Source organism: Cibotium barometz, chromosome 16, assembly GCF_041138505.1.
Source record: "Cibotium barometz isolate CiBa-2024 chromosome 16, ASM4113850v1, whole genome shotgun sequence".
Classification (NCBI taxonomy): domain Eukaryota; kingdom Viridiplantae; phylum Streptophyta; class Polypodiopsida; order Cyatheales; family Cibotiaceae; genus Cibotium; species Cibotium barometz.
The window spans coordinates 18,948,884-18,970,823 of NC_141061.1; the positions used below are offsets into that span (position 1 = coordinate 18,948,884).

Consider the following 21,940-nt stretch of genomic DNA (forward strand, 5'->3'; position numbering starts at 1 on the left):
TAGTAGATTCTATCATTGCTTCTGTAGCTTTCTTGCTATAGTAAATGTTTTGACGGAGAATTTTCGCTTGGGTTTTTCACGTGTGTTCATCCGGATACGCGTGTGTGTGCCATGAAGTTCCGGCTTCGGTTGTGTTTTCATCTATTTTTGTGTCGTGTATGGTGACATTGGTGCAGATGTGGGTTTTTTTTGGATCTTGATGGGCTTCCATGGAGCAATCTTTTTCCCGGGTCTTCACATTGTCTGGATTATTTTCAAGCTTATTCACTTTTTGTGTGAAACGTAGGTGGAAGGAAGATTTTTATTTTATTTTTAAAGAACTCACCCTAAGCTATTTAAGCTTTGCGTTTTTAAGCATTGTTTTTAAGGTCATATAAAGCCCATTAAGGTCTTGTTGTATATCACACACGAAGAATGAAAGATGGCGAGGAGAGACTAATGAAAGATGGAGCTTCTGTTAATAGGGGAGAGAGAGCGTCGTTTTGTTGCACCTCATCATGGGCAAGATTGTTGGAATCATCGCTGTCTTCATCACCTCCAAGTAGGTGATGCGTGGCTAAACGTGTAGAGGATGTGATAAGTGAAGATAGCTGCCATTCAAGCCTAACCAAAGGCTAAGCAAGCACACGTGATCATGTGGCCTTGTTTGTTGGGTTGTGTGGTGGCCATACCTTAGTGTGGCCAGCGCCCGTTCTGGTTGTATGGTCGCTTGGCTGGTTGGCAAGCCACGACCGCGTGGTTGGGGGCCTGTTTCTGTGGAGTGTACACAAGGGCTTGGCCAGGCCCTAGCGGGGATCTCCATGGCCGTTTTGCTTCACACACACACACAACAACAACAACAATATGTTTTTCCTCAAAAAACATAGATGGATATCGGTGTTACAGGACAGAGTATTTTACCTCTTTTCTTAAGCACTGTGATTATGTTTTAAGCATGTTTAACATTCACTGATCATGTTTTACTCTGTATGTGCATGTGTAAGTTTGTACACGTGTGTGGATACAGATACATGCTTGGTGTGTGTGTGTGTGTGTACATGTGTGTGCATGCTCATAAGTATGTACATGTACATGTGTGTGTTGTGTGTATGTGTATATATGTGTTTTTGGTATGTTTCTCTTACTGTGTTGCAGTTGCAGCTGAGACCATCTCTCTCTTGTTGGGCAGTCAAGGGCAGCCCAAGGGGCTACCCTAGGGCCACCCAAAAGGCAGCCCAAGGGTAACCCAAAGGACTGCACAAGGAGCGGTTAAGGGGCAGCCTGGCGGGACAGCATTGGGGTGGCCAAGGGCAGCGACGAGAGAGCAGTATGATAACGCAACAGCAAAGCCAGCCATGCAGCGCAGCCCAACAGGCCAGGCAGCCCGTCCAGATGACGTGGCACTGCCACGTGGCAGGGGCGCCAGGCTGCAGCAGAACAGGGGAGAGAGAGAGAGAGCAGCGCTGAAACCTAAACATAGAGAGAGAGAAGCGCTGAAACCAAAACGCAGAAAGAAAAGAGAAAAGCAGCGTTAAAAAAAAATCTCCTGTGTGCAAGTTTTTTTTAAAATAAAACAAAAGCATTCGATGAGATTTCATAATAAAAGATAAAGCTGGGCTTTTTAGCCAAAATTTGTATAAAAAGGGGGCCAAGGCCCATTGTAACCCGCGAAAGAAATTGGGTGAAAGCTTCGAAGAGACTCCCTCTACGTGAAACAAGGAGTTCTCTCCTGGAAGTTGTACAAAGGCTACGCCGACTTCAAGAGAGAAATAAATACCTGCGGGGGTTCCACGCTTTGGGGCCTATTGGACTTTGACGCGTATGATGGTTTGCTCTTTTTATTTGCTACATCTGATGATGAGGACAATGCATATGATGTTGTCTACTTTATTTTCCAATGAGGAATTTGGGTGCATAAAGTTCTTGAGAATAGTGTGCATGTGAAGCCCGATGTTGATGGTGAATTTGAAACCAATCTGGGAAACTTGGGCAATAAACAAACACTTCAGTACCAGATACAAACCTTTGAAACACAGCGGAAGAACCACAAACAATACCAAAACACAGCACTGAGCCGGAACAGCCGGTCCTCTGTAGGAACTTCTTTATTCAAGGAAGAAGCTTTTACAACAAGCCAAGGTGCGGGTGCAAACTTGCATTGGATTCTCCACAGCTCCTGAGCAACTTTCCACCAAAACACACATGAGACTCAGGCCAAGCTCTTCCAATCGGTTTTCAAATCAGATCCAAAACAGCCCATTGTTGAGAGCTTGTTCTGGCCACGAGATTGAAACAAACTGTAAAATCAGCTTGTACAAACTGCCATAAATAGTAGCCAACTGAGAGAACGCCACAGCCTGCTGTCGGCGTGTAGGTGTCGACCAGCAGAGGGGGAGAGAAAATGCTGCTGTACCGTCAGCTTGGAGAGCAGCCTGCAGGAAAGAGTCTCGGCCAATAGAGAGAAGAGACACTGTACGGTCAGCCTGTGGGCGACGACCAGCAGAGATAGAGCACAGCACTGCAGGCAACCTGCTCCATAACAAGGGAAGAGAGAGAGAATAGTAGTATGACCAGCTTCTGTAGGCGACCAGCAAAGAAGGGAAGAGAAATTTTACTGCAGCCAGCCTGTGCGCAAATCTTCAAGAGAGAGCAGCCCCTCTTGTGCGCATCCCCAAAAACAGTCCCTTCCTCCTTGCTTTTCATGATTCAGCCCTGCCTCTTAAGATGAAGTTGACCAGCCTAATAGAAGCCCCCATGCTTTTCCTTTCTTGCCAAAAGTGGCCTTTCTTGCTAAAAATATCCAAGCTCGTTCTTTTTTTAAGCCCATCACTCGATAAATGACCAAACTTGCCATCTTTAGTGTCTAGACTATAAAAATATCTCATAAAAGGTGGGCGCCTGGCTTTTATTGACTTTTTGGGCCACAATTATATATATATATATATATATATATATATATATATGTATATATATAGGTATATACCTATATATACCTATGTATAGGTATATACCTATACATATATATACATATATATAGGTATATATAGGTATATACCTATATATATACATATACATATATATATATATATACATATATATATATATATACCTATATATATATATATATACCTATATATATGTATATACATATATATATGTATATATATATATATATACCTATATATATGTATATACATATATATATACCTATATACCTATATATGTATATATATGTATACCTATATATATGTATATATGTATATATATACCTATATATATATACATATACATATATATATATATATACACACACACACACATATATACCTATATGTATACATGTATATATATATGTATATATATAGGTATATATGTATATATGTATATATATATATATATATATATATATATATATATATATATATATATATATCAAGGTTGGGTCAGGTACGCGTACACTTGGATGTGAGGCGTTCTAGACGTACGTGCGTTTTTTACGTACGGAACATTAAGGGCGTGTGCTAATTTTTTTTCCACGTGTAAGATGGCTGCAGTTTTTTTTTCAATCTGCAGGTCGGCGTCGTCTCTTTAATGCTGAGCGTCGGTGGTCATTTTTTTGGGGCTGGGCTAGGCTCATTAGCCTTTATTATTTATAAGGCATGGCCCAAATAAAGGGCCAAACTTAAAGTAGAAAAAAAAAAAACGGGTTCGGCGGGCTGCAGAAAACGGGCCCAATTAAAAAACGAAAAAATAAACGGGAGAAAGAAAAAAAAACAGGGGAAAAAATGAAAAAAAAAACAACGCGCACATGCAGCCAGCAGCGCGCAGACTATTGAGCGCACACACACACACTCAGCAAGGCTGCAAGCAATCTCTCTCTCTCTCTCTCTCTCTCTCTCTCTCACACACACACACACACACACACACACACACACAAACATGTCACACACACACACACACACGACTGAAGGTTGAATAATCTCTCTCTCTCTCTCTCTCTCTCTCTCTCTCTCTCTCTCCATATACCTCTACATTATACACTGTCAACATGAAAATTCAACCTTTTTATTTGACATTCACATGACATTGAAGAGCTCATAGCCTCATTGTAAACCCCACCCCCCCCCCCCCCCCCACACACACACACACATAGTGACAAGCGTGTACACATACACATCCAAATTCCAAAATAACACACACACATCTCTCTCTCTCTCTCTCTCTCTCTCTCTCTCTCTCTCTCTCTGTGCCATGGGCAAGAAACGACATGCCTATTGGAAGCTTCACACACTCCAAGATGATGAGAAGAGCAACCAATGGAGATGCCGGTATTGTGGAGGTGACTTCAAAAGTTCAGTTACTCGCCTCATCTCTCATGTACCAGGTCTCGGTGGCGATGGCATTTCAGCTTGCAAATCTGTGCCACGCGACATAGCAAATAAGGTGATAGCCGAGCAAAATTTGAAGGCTTCACAGGGTGCAGCCATGGCAGCTGAAGACGAGGATTTGTTGGATCCTCTTCCTCCTCGAGCTGCATTTGTTAATCCAACGGCTGCTACAGGATCCTCTAGTGCCTCGATTGCAATGGGGCAGCCTAGTAGAAAGAGGGCAAGAGTAGAGGAGAGCATTATGGAGGAAGGTGCAGGTTCCGACATGCATTGTGATAGTTCTTCTAAACAGTAGACCACTCTCCCATCTCGCATCTTTAGCACCGCATGGGTAAAGGAGCGGCAAAGGGTTGCCGAGATAGAGATTGCACGCACACTTATACAATGCAATATCTCCTTCAATGTGCTTCGCACGGACCAATGGAAGAAGATGGTTCAAGCAATAGCCGCTGTGGGTTCGTGCAAGGATTGGCACGGGGTCGAATAGAAACAAATGAGGACACGCATGCTAGATGAGGAGAAAGCCAGGATAGATGTGGCGCTGCAACCAATACAAGACAGCTGGAGAAAGTTCGGCTGCACCATCTTGTCTGATGGATGGGCCGACATCCGAAGGCGCCACATGATAAACATTCTTGTATCATCATGTTTTGGCACCTATTTCTTGCGTGCGGTGGATGCTGGTAAGGCAGGTGAGAGTGTTACAGCTGAATTTATATATCAGCACATTAGGCAAGCCATCATAGAGGTGGGTCCAGAAAATGTTGTACAGGTGGTCACTGACAATGCCTCCAACTGTAGGAGGATGGGTGAGTTGGTAGAAGGTGAGTTCCCAAGCATTGTGTGGACTCCATGTGCTGCACATTGCTTGGATTTATTAATGGAGGATGTGGGGAAGCTTACTTGGGTGCAGCCAGTGTTGGCGGATGCCAATCGCATCACCACCTTTTTCAGAAAAAAACACAAAGCATTGGCGCTCTTTCGCAGCAAGAGCCCCGGGCTTGATATGGAGCAGCAGTCAGAGGTAAACAACTCCATGGTATCCTACATGCATAGCTTGGGTGCCGCTTTTAGCAGAACCTCATGCAACAAGGAAGACGAGGCAAAGGCCCCGATTAACTGGTGGTTGATTTATGGTTATCAATCATTCCAACTCCAACAAGTGGCATTGCGCATCCTCTCTCAAGTGAGTGACAATAACTCCCTAAATGGAAAACGATGTGTGATAATAAATAGGTTTTGATTACTTTAAAACTTTTATTACTTGTAGGATTGTTCAGCTGGGCCAAAGAGGTGATAGTCCAAGTGGTAAAGTGTTTGCCTAGGACCGAAAGGTCTTGGGTTCAAACCCTGCTTGGACCCCTCGGCTGCACCTCTCATCCGCGCTCTCCATAAGCTTCCCTTTCGGCGTCGATCGTGTTCTGGCCGCCTTTCCCAGGAGGACTCCAGTGTAGCCCCTCCGCTCTCTGTGGTCGAGTGTGCTCGTCGCCCTCTTCAGAGGGCTGCGTAGATGGTCTTGTAGCTCACGACACTAGCGTGGCTAGGACGTTGAGCGAGTTGTAATGTTAACTATTAGTAGGATCTCTCTCTCGGAAAAAAAAAAAAAAGGATTGTTCAGCTGGTGCGTGTGAGCGTAATTGGAGTGCCTACTCTCTTATTCATACAAAGATCCGCAATAAACTCAAGACCAGCCAGTTGGAACGCTTGGTTTATTGCCGAGCCAATCTTCGATTGGTTCAAAATCTTAAGAAACTTGAGCATCCTATGTAGGTGACTGATTGTGTCATAGAGTCTAGACATTAGTATATACAAGTAACAATATTATGATGCATGCAGCTGCCAGCATGGTGCGCATGCCATGGTCACAGACAATTCGCATTGAACATGTTTATTGTTGTTGACAGGTTGATCCTCTATCTCTGGAGCACGTTGCTACCGCAGAAGAGGCGCAGACCGCATTGAGAAACGAGCAGGAGGAGATAATTCGCATGTTGCACAGAGAGCTGGAGAGTATAGACCGCAGGGTGACTCGGGCTTCTTCCAGGGCGTATGACATTGAGCCCAGTGGTGATGCGCATGTTGTGCAGTCGAGCGGGCGAGGTAGACGAGGCGCTAGGCACGGGACTCGTCGAGGACGAGGACGACGCACATCTACCACATCACATGCGGAGACATCGACAGTAGCTACATAGGAGATGCTAGATGATCATGAGAGAGTACCCTATGTAGAGCCTGAGTATGATTCTGATGGGAATGTCCTTACCGATGGAGACGTCCCATCTGATTCAGCTTCATCATCAGGTGTTGATGATGATGAGTAGCCTTTGCAGGACCTAGGTTGACCGGGGCACTTTTTACTCTCTTTAGGAGAGGTTTTTTCCCCCGTGTCCTTTGTATCGATTTCTTTACTTGTAGCGCTTTGCGCATGCTCAGAGTTGCCGTAATCATGATTTTACCTTATGTTCATTTGTATCCTTCTTGAATCTCTACTCTTTCAATGTTCAATGTTTAAAGTTTAAACCATTCAAAGTTTATGTTTCATGAATGACATTCAATGATATGTACTAGTGGATCTAATTTATATATATATATTATATTGACGTACTTTACGTACTTTTGCTCGAAGACCGTACTGTACTGCGTACCGTACCGTACGTACCGTACGTATGGACCTACCTTGATGTGTATATATATATATATATATATATATATATATATATATATATATATATATATATATATATATATATATGTATGTATGTATATGTATATATATACATATACATACATACATATATATACATATATATATATATGTATATATGTATATATGTATATATACCTATATATATAGGTATATATATATATGTATGTATATATATATATGTATGTATATATATATATGTATGTATATATATATATATATGTATATATATATATGTATATATATATATGTATATATATATATGTATATATATATATGTATATATATATATATATATATATATATATATATATATATATATATGTATATATGTATATGTATATATATATATATATACCTATATATATAGGTATATATGTACATATACATACCTAGATGAATCCATGAACATGTCCAAATTCACCTTTTAGGAACGTGCATGTTATATACTCATGGTAGTCAACCCAAAAGACTATATAACGATCAACTCCATTATGCATAGTATGGACTAGAAACTACGACATCCCTACTAACGTCATCAATGCTGCCCAATAGTGGATGTAGAACTCTGTATCAAGATATGCTCACACACACGCACTCTACACACACACACACACACACACACACACACACACACACACACGGGCAGACTCAACCATAATGAAGCCTAGCACTAACCATAATGAAGCCTAGCACTAAGGGAAGTAGCAAATAGAAAGAATTAGTACAGCAAATAAGTACTTGATAGGGCAAATGCACCGCTAAAGATAGAAAGAATTAGTACAATATCAACTGGCCGCAACTCGGACGAAAACTTCACAATGTGAAATTTGCATGTACGCTAATACGGCTGAATTACATACCTAGATGAATCCAGGAACATGCCCAAATTCACCTTTTAGGAACGTGCATGTTATATACTCATGGTAGTCAACCCACAAAACTATATAACTATCAACTCCAAATAATAATATGTTCGGCCAAACTTTAATGATGTGTGAACCTGTTGCCTTATGAGCCTTATAAGTCACATCAGGAAATAATATCCCATGTTGCTCATGCTCTGTAGTCACATTTTAGGCCAAAATATGCCAGTGAATGCTTCAGCTTTCTTCTGTGGGAAATCCCCGTCCACACCTTAGCTCCATTCAGTGTGTGAAACACTGATCAAGACTGGTGAAGGGACCAAATGGTGATAGAATTGGTAGTCCAAGCACCTTATGACTTGATGCATGTTGGTGATCACATGGATAGAGATTACAAGCCTTTGAGACGGATTGATTGATGAGCTTCTACATGGTTATTTGCTTGGATTCCATAAAGGGGATATTGTGATGTCATTATGTTCTATGTTTGATCGTGGACAAGTTCTTGGATTTCATGAAGTGACCTTCATCGATAAATTGGGGGATTGGTATATGGTCTGGATACTACACTTGATGATGATGCATGGTATGTTTCTTTCTTCTTCAACAAGACATGGTTTTGACAATATGATGGCACGTTCGAACTTCAAAAGCTCATGTTCTTTATTTGGTCCTCACAAGATCTTGGGCCTTAGATCTGGGATTAAGTATATGCTTACGAGTTTCGTGTGGTTAGATGTATCATTTTTGAGGATGAAGTCTTTGTTTGGCTTGTGCTTCAAGAAAGTGTCTTTGTGCTCGAAGCCCAATGGGGACAAGAAAGTGTCTTTCTATGGCTTGTGCTTCAAGAAAGTGTCTTTATGTGGTTCACATGGTTTGTTGTGGATAGTGAGAATGCCTAAGGGTTTTTTAGCAACACAGTTGCTAAGGACGAGGATCCTATTGGGGATTTCTTGGCCAACATTGAAGATACATATGAGTTTCTTGTGGCTAACATTGTTGAGGAGGACGAGCGAATTGTCAAATCCCCACCGGATCTCCTCGTGGAACGCTCCTGGTACGAGACTCGAATCCTGCAAACAAACAAACAACAAGGGGGTGCAAGCTTGACTCACCTCCCAACCATGACAGCCGTGGGCAAGCCCACAGTCTTGGCTGTCCCCACCAAGCCACGAGCTGAGCTAACTAGGTTGACGTACCGACCAATCTCCTCCTCGCAGCGTCCCATACCGCCACGAAGCTACCCTCGCGAGCCTTGAGATTGCTGCCGGCCTCGGCTGCGTAAAGCAGGTGCACATCTGCACTAGATCCAGGCTCCAAGACCATAGAGCTCTCACAAATCTCGCGAGACTCTTTATAACTAATGACTAACCTTGGCCACCCTTTTATAGACTCTTGGTCGGTCATCAGGCGTCCACACTTGGGCGTTCACCCGTCCATCCTTGGGTGCCCGCCCGTTAGTCTATCCCTAACTCAGCTCGCCAATCTGCCTGCCTAGCTCCAAGCTTCCTCAAACCTCGAAGCTAGTCTTGTGTGCGTGTAGCACACGATAGATACACCGTGTGCACATGACATACTCCCCTTCCTCTAAGAGCTCACTCCTGAGCTCACTAAAAAGCCAGGGTAATCTCTCTGAAGAGTAGTCAATGTCTCCCATGTAGCGTCCTCCTCAACATGATCCTTCCACTTGATCTTGTATTCCGTGATAAGCATATTACGCAATCTTCTTTCACGAAATCCAAGAATCTTTTCAGGTTTGTGCGGAACAAATGTCATGTCCTCGACATCTATAATTTCTTGAGGAGTAACTAACTGGTCTGTTCCACCCAGTACTTCCTTAAGTCTACTGACATGAAATACAGGATGAACTTTCACATGAGAAGGCAAATCCAATTCATATGCAACTGAATCAATTCTTCGTGTAATACGAAATGGTCCACAGTATCTAGGGGATAATTTCGGAGATCGACCTGTCCGTAAAGTCTCGGAATCTTTCGGAACTTGCAAATACACCATCGTTCCTTCAGAGAACTTTTTGGGTGAACGATGTCTATCAGAATAAAACCTATCTCTGGCCGATTAGGATCGGGTAATGCTAAGATAGGTGCTTCCTTGACTTTATCTTTTAAAAGTCTGAAGGCCATATCCAAATCGTTATTCCAAGTGATAGGCTGATTTGACTTACGTCCACGACCTTTCAATAAGTCAGTCATCATCGGTAGTGTGAGCTGAGAGTACTCGCGTACAGAAGAAAAACAACAAAACCGAGAAAAGAACAAAGTTGTTTCACTGTTCGCGGTATAGGCCAGTCTAGAACCTTATGAACTCGGTCATAGTCAATGCTCAGTCCATCTTTAGTGATCTTGTGCCCCAAGTAAATGATGTCTGTCATAAAAAACTCACATTTACTTAACTTAGCATATAGTCGATTCTGTCTTAAAATAGATAAGACAACCGTAAGGTGGCTAACATTATCCTCAAGAGTACGACTATGTATCAAAATATCATCCAGGAACACCACCACAAATTTTCCCAAATGTTCATGAAAAAGATCGTTCATCATTTGCTGGAAAGTGGCTGGAGCATTGGTTAACCCAAAAGGTAATACGAGAAACTCGTAATGGCCATACCTAGTCCGAAAGGCGGTTCTTTCGACATGCCTTTCATGAATACGTATCTGGCGATAGCCAGTACGTAAATCTATCTTCGTGAAATATTTCGCTCCTACTAATCGGTCAATCAGGTCATCTGATCTAGGGAGAGGATAACGGTTCTTAATTGTCAGCTTGTTCAATCTCTTGTAATCTATACACATTCTCCAGGTGTTGTTCTTCTTTCTCCTAAGCAACATAGATGCACCCCAAGGTGATTTACTTGGACGGATTTGGCCCATCCTCAAATAATCTTCGAGTTGTTTAGCCAACTCATCTTCCTCAGCTTGGCTCATCCTGTAAGGTGGAATACTGACAGACAATCAGAACATGTACTAGGGCGAGAAAGTACAGTAATTGACGTACCTGTCAAAGACAACTGGTTAGCTGTCTTTGGCTTGGGTCCTACGTTGGTCTTTGCACCCTTTTGCTTTGGGCACTCGTTACGCATGTGTCCTTTTTCTTCGCAGATAAAACAACGTCCTTCCTTCCTTGAGCTTTAAAGCCCTAAGGAGTCGTTTCTTCTTCGCTAGTGTCGAACTGGAATTCTTTGAAGGTTGGTCGGAAGACTTTCCTTCAATCGTGTTAGCCATAGGTGCAGAGAACTTTCTTTTATGCTTGTTCCCCTGCTCGGTAACGAGTTTCGACTTGGAAGAGACCATTGTATCATCATAGATACGAGCTGAATGAATGGCTTCGTCCAATGTTTTGCATTTGTTATTTTTAACTTGTAAACGGTATGAGTCTGGTAAACTAGCTACAAAGAACCCCAAAAGAGTAGTGGGATCCATCTTTGTAGCTTTCATTTGGAAGTCCCTAAACTTCTGGAGGTAGACCTCATAAGTGAGGTGCTGCGAGGTCATGGTCAAAGCTGAAAACCGGGCAACAACATCATAATCCTCCTCTTTCTTGAGGAATTTCTTCTTGAAGATGTCTTTGAATTGTACCCAAGTTGTTGGCTTAGGGTTGAGTTCCTTCCACCAAAGCAAGGCTTTGCCGGAGAGGAAACCTACTGCTAACTGGATCTTTTTTCCATCATCATATGGATGAAACTGAAAATGGATCTTCCACTTATGTAGCCAAGTGTCCACGATCTCCCCCGAACGGTTCCAGAGTAATATTGGGACCTAAAGCCCGAAGGAGTAGAGAGGGTAGTGGTCAAGAGAGAGATGGAGTTCTACAACGCTTGCGTCTGGGCGGCAATTCGTGCCTGATGTTCCGAAGAAGAAGCTTCGATAGCTACTTTGAACTCTTGGAAATCTGATTTTGACACATAATCGTCAAAAAGATCGGCATCGGTATCTTCCGTAGCCGGCAAGCCTTCGCGTTCGACAAGGGGCTCCAACTCCGATTCTTGGGTGGACATCGTGAAGAGGGCAAGTGGAGAGAAAATTCTTATTACCTGGTTCACTCTTTCAGTTTGGCCATCTGTTTCGGAGTGATAAGTTGTGTTGAAATCCAAGAAAGTTCCTACTGCTTCAAAGAATGCAGTCCAAAATGTCGATGTGAATTTGGGATCTCTGTCACTTACTATCCTCTTGGGTAAGCCATGCAATGAAGATTTCTTTAAGGAAAACTCTGGCAACATCCACTGCAGTGTATGTTTCTTTCACTGGAATCAAATGGGCAACTTTGGTTAGCCTCGCAACTACCACAAAAATGAAGTTGTAACCTGATTGCACTGAAGGTAATCCAGTGACAAAGTCCATACTGATACATTCCCACTTCATCTGTGGAATGTCTAGAGGCTGCAGTTTCCCTGGCATCTTGACTCTCTCTACCTTGACTCTCTGACACATTAAGTTTTTCCACACATGATCAAGTACATCCTTTTTGAGTCCTGGCCAAAAGAAGCTTTTCTTCACAGACATATAGGTTTTTATAAACCTTGGATGTCCAGCTATCAGGCTATCATGGGCTTCTCTTAGAATTCTTCCCTTTATTCCCTCCATCATTGGGGATACATAGCCGATTATTATAATACATGCATCCTTCATCCAATTTTACCCAAGAACTCAACTCATTTCCTAAGGAGTCTTGCTTTCCTGCATCCAAAGGGTAGCAATAGGGGCAAAGAATTTGTCCTGCATGATTTTCTCCTTTGCTTCACTGATCAATGGATTTGACACCACGGTAATTGCAAGCAAGGAGGTTTTTCTGTTGAGCGCATCTGCCACCACAAATGTGTGGCAAGAAGCCCACTTAAGGGGTTTATATAACTATCACCAAAGGCTACTTGAGCTTTTGCTTTTGTGTTTATATATATATATATATATATATATATATATATATATATATATATATATATATTCTGTTTTCTTTTAAAAAAAAACAACACATTTAAACCTTGGAGGGGCCTTTAAACTTTTTTTTAAAAAAAAGTTTAATCTAAAAAAAAAACAAAAGCGCCGAATGCTTTTTTTTTTCTCCTTCCCTTCTGGATTAGCGCCGTTGGCTACCAGCGTGAGCCTGCAGTCGCTCACCTTGCTCCTGTCGCCTCACGTATTGCCGGCGCTGCCTGTATATAGGTTGGCGTGGCTGTCTACGCCAGCTTGCCTACGTAGGCATGGCCCCTGCGTAGGCCTGGCCACAAGGCGGGGTAGGCCTGGGCGCTTGCTGGCGTGGCCTAGGCGCCTGCCTGCGTAGGCCTGGCCTGGGCTCGCCTGCCTACGTAGGCTTGGCCGACTGCCTACATAGGCCTGGCCTATTGAATGCGTGCGCCTCCAACAACCAGTACAACAGTACCCGGCCAGCCGTACACGACCAGCAGTCGCTTCTCTCGCTCTCTCTCTCTCTCTCTCTCTCTCTCTCGCGAACACCCAAAAGCAAGCGTGCTTTTTTTTTTTCTGTTTTCTCTCACCTGAAACTGTTTAGACAGTTCAAAAACATCTTTTCTCTTCTTTGCAAAGCAAACAACCCTTTCTAGACCACAGTCACTATCATCACGGGTTCCTATGATGAAAAAAACAACATACTGAATCTGAAAAACAGCAGTATGCACAGAAAAACAGCAAGCTTTTTGAACACATACCTTTCTTCGACCTCATCTTCTCTACCTACCGACTTGCTCGTTCACGAGGCATGCTCTGATACCACTGTCAAATCCCCACCGGATCTCCTCGTGGAACACTCCTGGTACGAGACTCGAATCCTGCAAACAAACAAACAACAAGGGGGTGTAGGCCTGACTCACCTCCCAACCATGACAGCCTTCCTCAAATCTCGAAGCTAGTCTTGTGTGCGTGTAGCACACGGTAGATACACACTGTGCACATGACACGAATCATTCAAGATTTTCTTGCTCATATTACAGATGCAGATGAGGTCACACATGGATTTGATGACTGTCTCTCTACTTGTGACGACATTACTATGAACACATTGGGGGGTTTGCACAGTCTTGGTAGCTTGTATGTAGACCAAGAGCTCTCATGTTTTGATGAGGATATTCGGGAGGATATATTGGTGAAGATTGTCTTGAGGAAAGCAACACTGTCAATGGGGCCGTTTGGAATGTTATGAAGGCCGACTTAGAGGTTACCCTTGTAAGTTGTTACAATAAGATTGTTGTTCATAGAACTTGCTTTGTGGCGTCAGTTGAGTAGGAAATATGTAAGAAGATGATTCAAGCCTGGGCTAGTTAAAAACCCTTACCCTCAGATTTGTAAACCGTTAATTTAATTTTGATGCAAAAAGTTTCTTTTGGGCTTCCATTTTGTTTCTTGAATATTTTAGCAAAAGTGCAAGTGCAAGATTTTATGTTTGATATGTGAATCAGAATTGTGATTCAATGCATAAATTTTGGGTAATGAGAGTAAATGGTCAAGTTATCATCCTAACAGCTGAACGTTGTTTCACAGCATGAGTGTTGTTGAAGAAAGTTTTGAGTATTTAGATGCACCTGTGGAACGGATAACAGGTGCTGATGTGCCAATGCCATATGCTGCAAACTTGGAACGCATGGCTGTGCCTCAGGTACTGCCTCGTTTTGTACTAGCAAAAGGCTTCTTTAGGCATATTGTTTTCATCAAATTGGTTCCTAAGGACATCAGGTTCGATTAACATTTACTTGAGAACCTGGTTATCTGGCTGGCGCAGATTGACGACGTTGTGCGTGCTGTCAAGCGAGTGTGTTACCGATCTGTTCCTCTGAGAGCCACAGCATAGAACCAAGTGTGGAGGATCAATGCGACTTGAGATTATTTGGAGTGTATTGTGCTTCCAATGTTTGGTGATACCACTCCTGCAATAAATAAGGGTAAACAGGTCGGAGCCATAAGTTGCTCACCCTCATACATTTTGAGGGTATGCATTCTTTTGAAAACTTTTGAGGTGGCCTTCTTGATCTCTGTATTTATACAGAAGCTAGGTGTGACTGTCAGTGACAAGTTTGTATTGAGGTCGTACACTGCAAGTTCTTGTGAGGCAGTTGTGAATGTTGCAAATCAGGTTCTTCAAGTGTTAGCTTCTGGAAATAAAATGGTTCTTCTAGACCACTGTCCAGTTTTGATCACTGCAGATTTTTTTTAAATAAAAATTAGAGGTAAGTATGGTTTGCATTGGATTGATTCATCTTTGAAGTTGTGGGTATGATTACAAGGGGTAAGAATGACCCACTGTTCTAGAGAAACGTTACATCATCGTAAGTTTATAGCAACGGACAACCAATTTCAGGTTTGCCAAGGACTTGTTCACATGAATCACAGTGGAGATTGTTATAGAAAATCACTAAATCTTGTGTTGACTAAGGATTGGCATAATTAGCATAGGTATATTTGAATCACAGTTGAGATAGTTCATTTTCCTAAATTGTCGTATTGTCTCAAAAACATTTAAACTGATCTTTTCAAATTGTTGATAAGAAAATTGGGGTGCACAGTATGGATTGCCAAATTTAAGCCAGTTTGCTTTTGATTCACTTTTCCTAGTTTTTGAACTAAGGAATTGTTTTTAAGAAAAATCGTTGCATTATGTATGAAAATACCCATGCAAAAAGAAAGATGGAAAAGAGAAAGAAAGAAGGCATAACGTCTACTAAAGACCCAATGGGCCTATTAGACCAAAGTGATACAAAAAAGTCCATGACATATCTCATGGAATGGAAATAAAATAGTAAGAGAACCAAACTATTTCACTTGAGCGATACAAAACTGTCTATGGGAATCTCATTATGGACTACTAGGAACATGAAACATGAGAGGACCATCATTACCCATTAGGTTGTATAGCTCTCTCCAAAATACCACGCATGGGGATAACGATTATGGTTTGCATCATGTGGAAAGTAGCTTGATGGCGATGGAGCATGTCTTGGATCTGGAGTGATGAGGGGATTGTGGTCGACGTGCAGGGGGCCTAGGATGTCAAGCACGTTGGAATGTGGAGGTTTGGTGTGGTAGCTCCTTTCGAGCAAAGTGGGTCTGAGGAAACCCTAGGTGGGTTCAAGGGATCCATTTTATGGGTGTCCACCTCTTCGGTCAGAAGAAGTTGGTGATGGTTGGCTGGTGAGGGAGGGGTCGGGTGGTTGGGTTCGAAGGTCTCTTAAGAAAGTGGCCCTCTGTGTGTGGAGCTTGAGCAGGAAAAGTCCTAGGCATTGTCCGTTTGGGAAGTCTATGATCTTGGAGAGGGCCAAATCTCTCACGGAACAAACAAATCTCTCATGGAACAAACAACGAAACCCCCGGTGGATCTCATAGTATTATGGGCAACGACGTAATGCTCCTCTGTCTCAGCCTCTGTGGCATGATCGGTAGATCCTCTCCTCCCTAGGTCTTCGTATGAGCTCCTATCAGTATGAGCTTCTTGGCTCTGAAGCCTTGCTCAGCTCTTCTTGTCTCCACTCTGAGGCAGTGGTATGAAACGTGTATTTGGCCAGTCGGAGTCTGCATGTCATGGCACATGTGAACACTCAGATAGCTTGGCTATTGGATGAATCTATCCTTAGTTTGCATGAGGAAGTGATCTCTGTGGAAGTGCACCTTCAAAGATAAAAGAAAAATTTTCAAGCATGCTGTTGGTTTTCATCAACACATACCAAAACTTGTATGCTTGGGTAGCAGTTTTTTGTACAATAAAAATTGAACTACACTAGCATAGTTACTTTTTCATGTACCAATAGAACAATAAAACAAAGGAATACCTAGACTTGAGGAACCCCTTCGCAAAAGCCACCAACAAAAACTACCAAATTACTATGCACCATATTTTTAATTATTCATATAGCAGCCCTCAAAGTTAAAAACCCGAGGGAAAATTGACATAGACACACACAAACACATGGAGAAGAGAGAGATACGGCGAGGGGAGCAGAGGGGAGGGGGAGAGTCAAATACGTCACTGGAAGGATCTTTTTGACAGAGCCACTAAGAAACATGTTAAAAGCTTTCCAAGGCCTAACTTCAATGCTTGATGCTCAAACATGATATAATGTCGTGTGTTTGTTCTCTTTGAGCTTCTTTGTTGTTGTGAAGAATCATTGCAGTCTCGGCTCATATATTTCATTGATAGTGTACAACTTCAAACTCCTTGCATCACAAAAACTAAGCAAATGTAAGCCTTCGAACAATTACACGTAAAAGGATTAATATATAAACTCTAACGATGTGATGCATTTGAATAGAGTTAATGTGCAAAGGAACCTGAAGATTTTATATGACAAAGATGTGTTAGCACATGTAGTTACATAGCATACATTCGAAGACCAAACCATGCAAGATAAAGATAATAGTATACATACATACAATAGTATAAGATAATGTAGCAAATTGGACAAGATTCACACTTAATGTACAAATTGAGGTCATAAGAAAAAACCATTAAGATACATACATGTTACATATAGATATCATACCAAGTATATAAAATGTAATTAAAAATGCACGGTTTATATACATACTATACATGTAGATGACATTATACATGTATATGCATAGTAGTGAGACTTCGACATGGATTGGATTAGATGGAGAAACTAAGTAAGATACATATATACAAAGAGATCAAACCAAGTATATAGAGATGAAACAATGCAACATACATGATACAATATATGTTATATAGATGGTAGGTAGTATTGTGTAGCATTATATGGTAGTGATGTGTGTGAATACACTTTGGACCGTCGAGGCACTTTTTCTCTCACTAGGGCTTTTTTTTTTCCGGTGCATATATACACCCTCTTATCTACTCATTTTGGGGTGTGTACTTATCTTTTGTATTTGGCACACATTTGTTAGTTATAATCTAGTGAGTTTGTGTGCTCTCAAGCTTCTCTATCTTGTGTGTGTGCATTGTTGCAACCTTAACCCTTGGTATCAGAACTAGCTTCCTTGACATTTGATCTAGTAGTTTGTCTCTCTCTTTACGACCTTGCTTTTTTTTTTGTCTCTGATTGAGATACTCTTAGGAGAAGGTATATACAGTAGTGTGATGTATAAGAAGCATAGAATGTTTTCGGGTCCGCAGTGCCATTTCGGTGCGTTTTGGGAACTAAGGTTTTTGCAAAAACGTTTTGGAGAAGCATCATTTTGGATTGGTTCTGCTCGATTTTGGGTGTATGGGTTGTACAGTGACAAAGATTCGGTGTGCAGCAACAACTACAATGTCTTCAACATCGACTATCATACTTTTGCTCTAGTAACACTCTATTCTCTACTCTTATGTTATTTTTCATACACTTTGCAGATTCAGCAGCGATCCGAGGTTGCATTCAATGAATACTGAGTACTTGTAGTGTATTGAAAGATTTTGCATTTGGAAGACAGTCATGGCTCTGGCGCAGTAGTGATGTATTCAACATGTTGTCTGCTGAGGATAAACTTGATGGGACTAGCTACCCATTGTGGTTCTATATGAGGAGGCATGTACTGGTTACTAAAGGCCTTTGGAATGTGGTCAGTGGTAGTGAAACTCGTCCTGTTTCATAACTATCAGTGCAACCAGGTGCTGCAGGTACATCTGAAGTAGAATCTGATACAGATGTGGCTCCGCCACATGCACTACCAGTAACCCTCATTGCTGCTCAAATGAGATGGGATGGAAGAGATGCATAGGCACATGCATTGCTTGCACTTTCTGTGAAACGAAGCATTATTCCTCATATTTGGTCATGTAAGACTTCAAAATAGGCATGAGATGACTTGCTGCATTATACCACGTGCACAATGAAGCGCGTGTTGCATATCTGCGCAAACAGTTGGAGTCTCAGTACATGAATAAGGGAGACTCATTTCTTGACCAATTAAAGATTGAAAGGAGCAGCTCGCTAGTGTGGATGATATAAGTACATTGGTGCCCACAGTTCTAAATGCATTGCCGAATTCTTATCAGAGTTTTACCTCTACCCTTAGATTCATGATGAGGAAAAATCCAAATGCCCTTACATTTGATGAGATGGCTTCAATACTCTTGCAAGAAGAGCAGTGTAGGAAAAATAGATCTATTATGTGACTAAGCTTTTGTTGCCAGTCAGAAAGGAAAAGGTAAAGCTTGTTTGCATGGTGGCTATAAGCCAAAATCAAAATCCTCGGGTAAGGTTGCAAAGAAAGAAGGTGATAAGCCTAAAAAGAAGGGCAAGTGTCACTATTGCAGGAAACCAGGGTACTACATAAATGAATGCAAGAAAAGGTTAAGAGAATGAGAAAAAGAAAGAACCGGGCATGGCTGTGGTTTGATGTATCTACACCAAGTCCAAAGAAGAAGGAATCTGCAAGTTTTGCTCAAGATGATTGGGCATGGATTGTACATTGCAGTTATGATCCTTCTGTTCATGATGTATGTATGTCAGTGGTAGAATCGGATTCCTGGTACTTTGACAGTGGTGCTAGTAAGGACATTACTTCACAAAAACATTTGTTCTCAACTCTGGAATCTGTTCCAAGTGTAGGAACCGTCACATGTGCAAATGGTTCCTCATATCCTGTCATCAAAGGAGTTGGCAGAGTTGTGCTCACTGCTGCAAATGGGGACGCATTTACTCTTTCTAAAGTTTTATATGTTCGAGGCATTAAGAAGAACTTGATGTCAGTTTCAGCCTTAGCCTTGTACAAAATGGTGTGGTTGAAGAACATGTCTCTCATGGAGATGGCATGATGTATGGTGAAAACCCGAGATTTACCTCATGTTTTTTGGTTAGAGGCAACTATGTGTGCAAACTATGTGTTGAACAAATGCCCTACCAAGTCCTTGCAGTCTAAAACTCCTTATGAAGCTTGGCATGGCAGGAAGCCTTTTGTGGCTCATTTACATGTTTTTGGTTATCTTGCTTATGCTCTTGTGTCTGAGCAACAACACAGTAAGCTTGATGATAAGGTAATTAAATGCATATTTGTGGGGTACAGTTCAGAAAAAGCAAGGGCTATAGACTCTACCATCCAGCCTCAAAGCTGATTTTGGTATAGGTAGAGATGTTGTTTTTGTCGAAAACTCAGTTAAGTCCATGCTTTCATGCAAAAAACAACATAATGTATGCTCACAAGACATGTTTGATTCGCTCCTACCTTTGTTTAATGGAGAGCAATTGAATGCTCAACCAAGTGCTGAAATTCAGCATTTGTAGGTGTAAAATTAGCCTCCAAATCAGCCTTTTGATGAGGCAATTATTGAGGATGTAGTGGATGAGGAGAGATCAGCCATTGAAGAATCTAGGTGTATGCCAAAATGGCTTGTGTAGACATTGAGGGATATCAAGTTGGCAACTCCTTTACCTAGCAGATTATTCTCATGTGGATCATGTTCTTATTTCTACTTTATGTAATGAGGAGGAACCTGTTTCCTTTGAGGAAGCATAGGATGATGATCATTGGATGCATGCTATGCAAGGATGAGTATAACTCTATACTCAAGAATGACACTTGGTATTTGACAGATCTATCTCATGGGGGCAAGAAGGCCATTGGTACAACGCATAGCAGATGGTAGCATTGATCACTATAAGACCAGACTTGTTGCAAAGGGATATGCCCACCAAAAGGGCATTGATGATTAGACCTTGCACCCACATCTCGTATGACTACTATTAGGTGTCTCATTGCTTTGGCAGCACATCATGGGTGGAATGTACATCAGTTGGACATTAAGATTGTATTATTGAATGGTGATTTACATGAGGAGGTGTATGTATCGCAGCCTCCTCGTTTTGTTGTGAAAGAAGAAGAGTCTAAAGTATGCAGGTTGAAAAAAGCTCTTTATGGCCTTAAGCAGGCTCCTAGAGCATGAGAAGATTTATGCATACTTGGTTGCAAATGATTTTTGCAACAGTCCAACAAAGAGTACCCTCTATGTGAAGAGTAAGGACACATTTTTGGTCATCAATATAGATTAGATTTCAACCTTTAAGACTGGTTTGCAGTCATCGTTTGAGATATCAAATTTGGGGCCCTTGAATTACTATTTGGGTATTTAGTTTATGCAGTGCAATGATGGCATTGTTATGTTGCAGTCTAAATATATACAAAAGCTATTGAAGAGATTTAATCTTGAAGATTGTAAACCTGTGGCTACACCTATAGAGATAGGTACTCGACTTAGTCTTCAAGATGCAGGAGACTCTTTTGATGCTAGTTTGTATCAGCAAGCTATTGGATCCCTTCTTTATGTGTGCAACACGAGGCCAGATATACAGTATGCGGTCTCACAGTTGAGCAAATTTATGCATAGCCCAGGTAAGAAGCATTGGTACGATGTTAAGTGGGTTTTTTTCCATTTACAGGGCACTTAGTATTTTGGATTATTTTATCCAAAGGGGGGTGAGTCACAACTGCATGCTTTCAGTGATTCGGATTGGATTGGATGTTATGACACACAAGTGTCAACTAGTGGGTTTTGCGTTCGCCTTGGTGATTCATGTATATCATGGCTCAGGAAGAAGCCACCTATAATGGCTACATCTAGCTGTGAAGCTGAGTATAGGGTAACTTTTACAGCTACAGTTGAGTGTGTGTGGCTCAGACGTCTTATGGCTGATTAGGTGTTGGATAGTCGTCTAGCACTACTATTTTCACTAATAGCTAGAGCGCATTAGCAGTTTTGCAAGGAACCCAGTGTTTCATGAAGCACATTGAGGTGCTTGGTCAATTATTCTCTCCATCAGTGTTTGAGAAAAACCCAGGTTTAGTATAAGTTTGCTTTTGCCTCAAATTTAAAACTTGAAGGTACAAATACCTCCAGATTTTGAGAACTTATAGAACAAAAACCTTCGGATTTAAGGATATTCTTAGATAAAGGTTTTCCACTTTTGGGAAAAATACTTTTTTCCATACATTGCTCTCTCTCTCTCTCTCTCTCTCTCTACACAAACCCTTATGTCTTTATGGGTTGGAACTTGGTGTGGGCTCTGCATTACCTCTAGCTCTT

At 41.6% G+C, this 21,940-nt stretch overlaps 1 protein-coding gene across 2 annotated transcripts in view; it reads left to right on the plus strand.

Annotated features, from left to right (window-relative positions):
- Positions 1-15,081, plus strand: part of LOC147630444 (pyruvate dehydrogenase E1 component subunit beta-1, mitochondrial-like) — a 100,351-nt gene extending 85,270 nt beyond the window's left edge. For both annotated transcript variants that reach the window (XM_086810313.1, XM_086810314.1), the window contains exons 13-14: positions 14,449-14,563; positions 14,687-15,081. In XM_086810313.1, coding sequence (XP_086666439.1) covers positions 14,449-14,563; positions 14,687-14,755 — 184 coding nt within the window. In that variant the 3' untranslated portion in view covers positions 14,756-15,081. The remainder of the gene's footprint in view (positions 1-14,448; positions 14,564-14,686) is intronic.
- Positions 15,082-21,940: the final 6,859 nt, after the last annotated feature.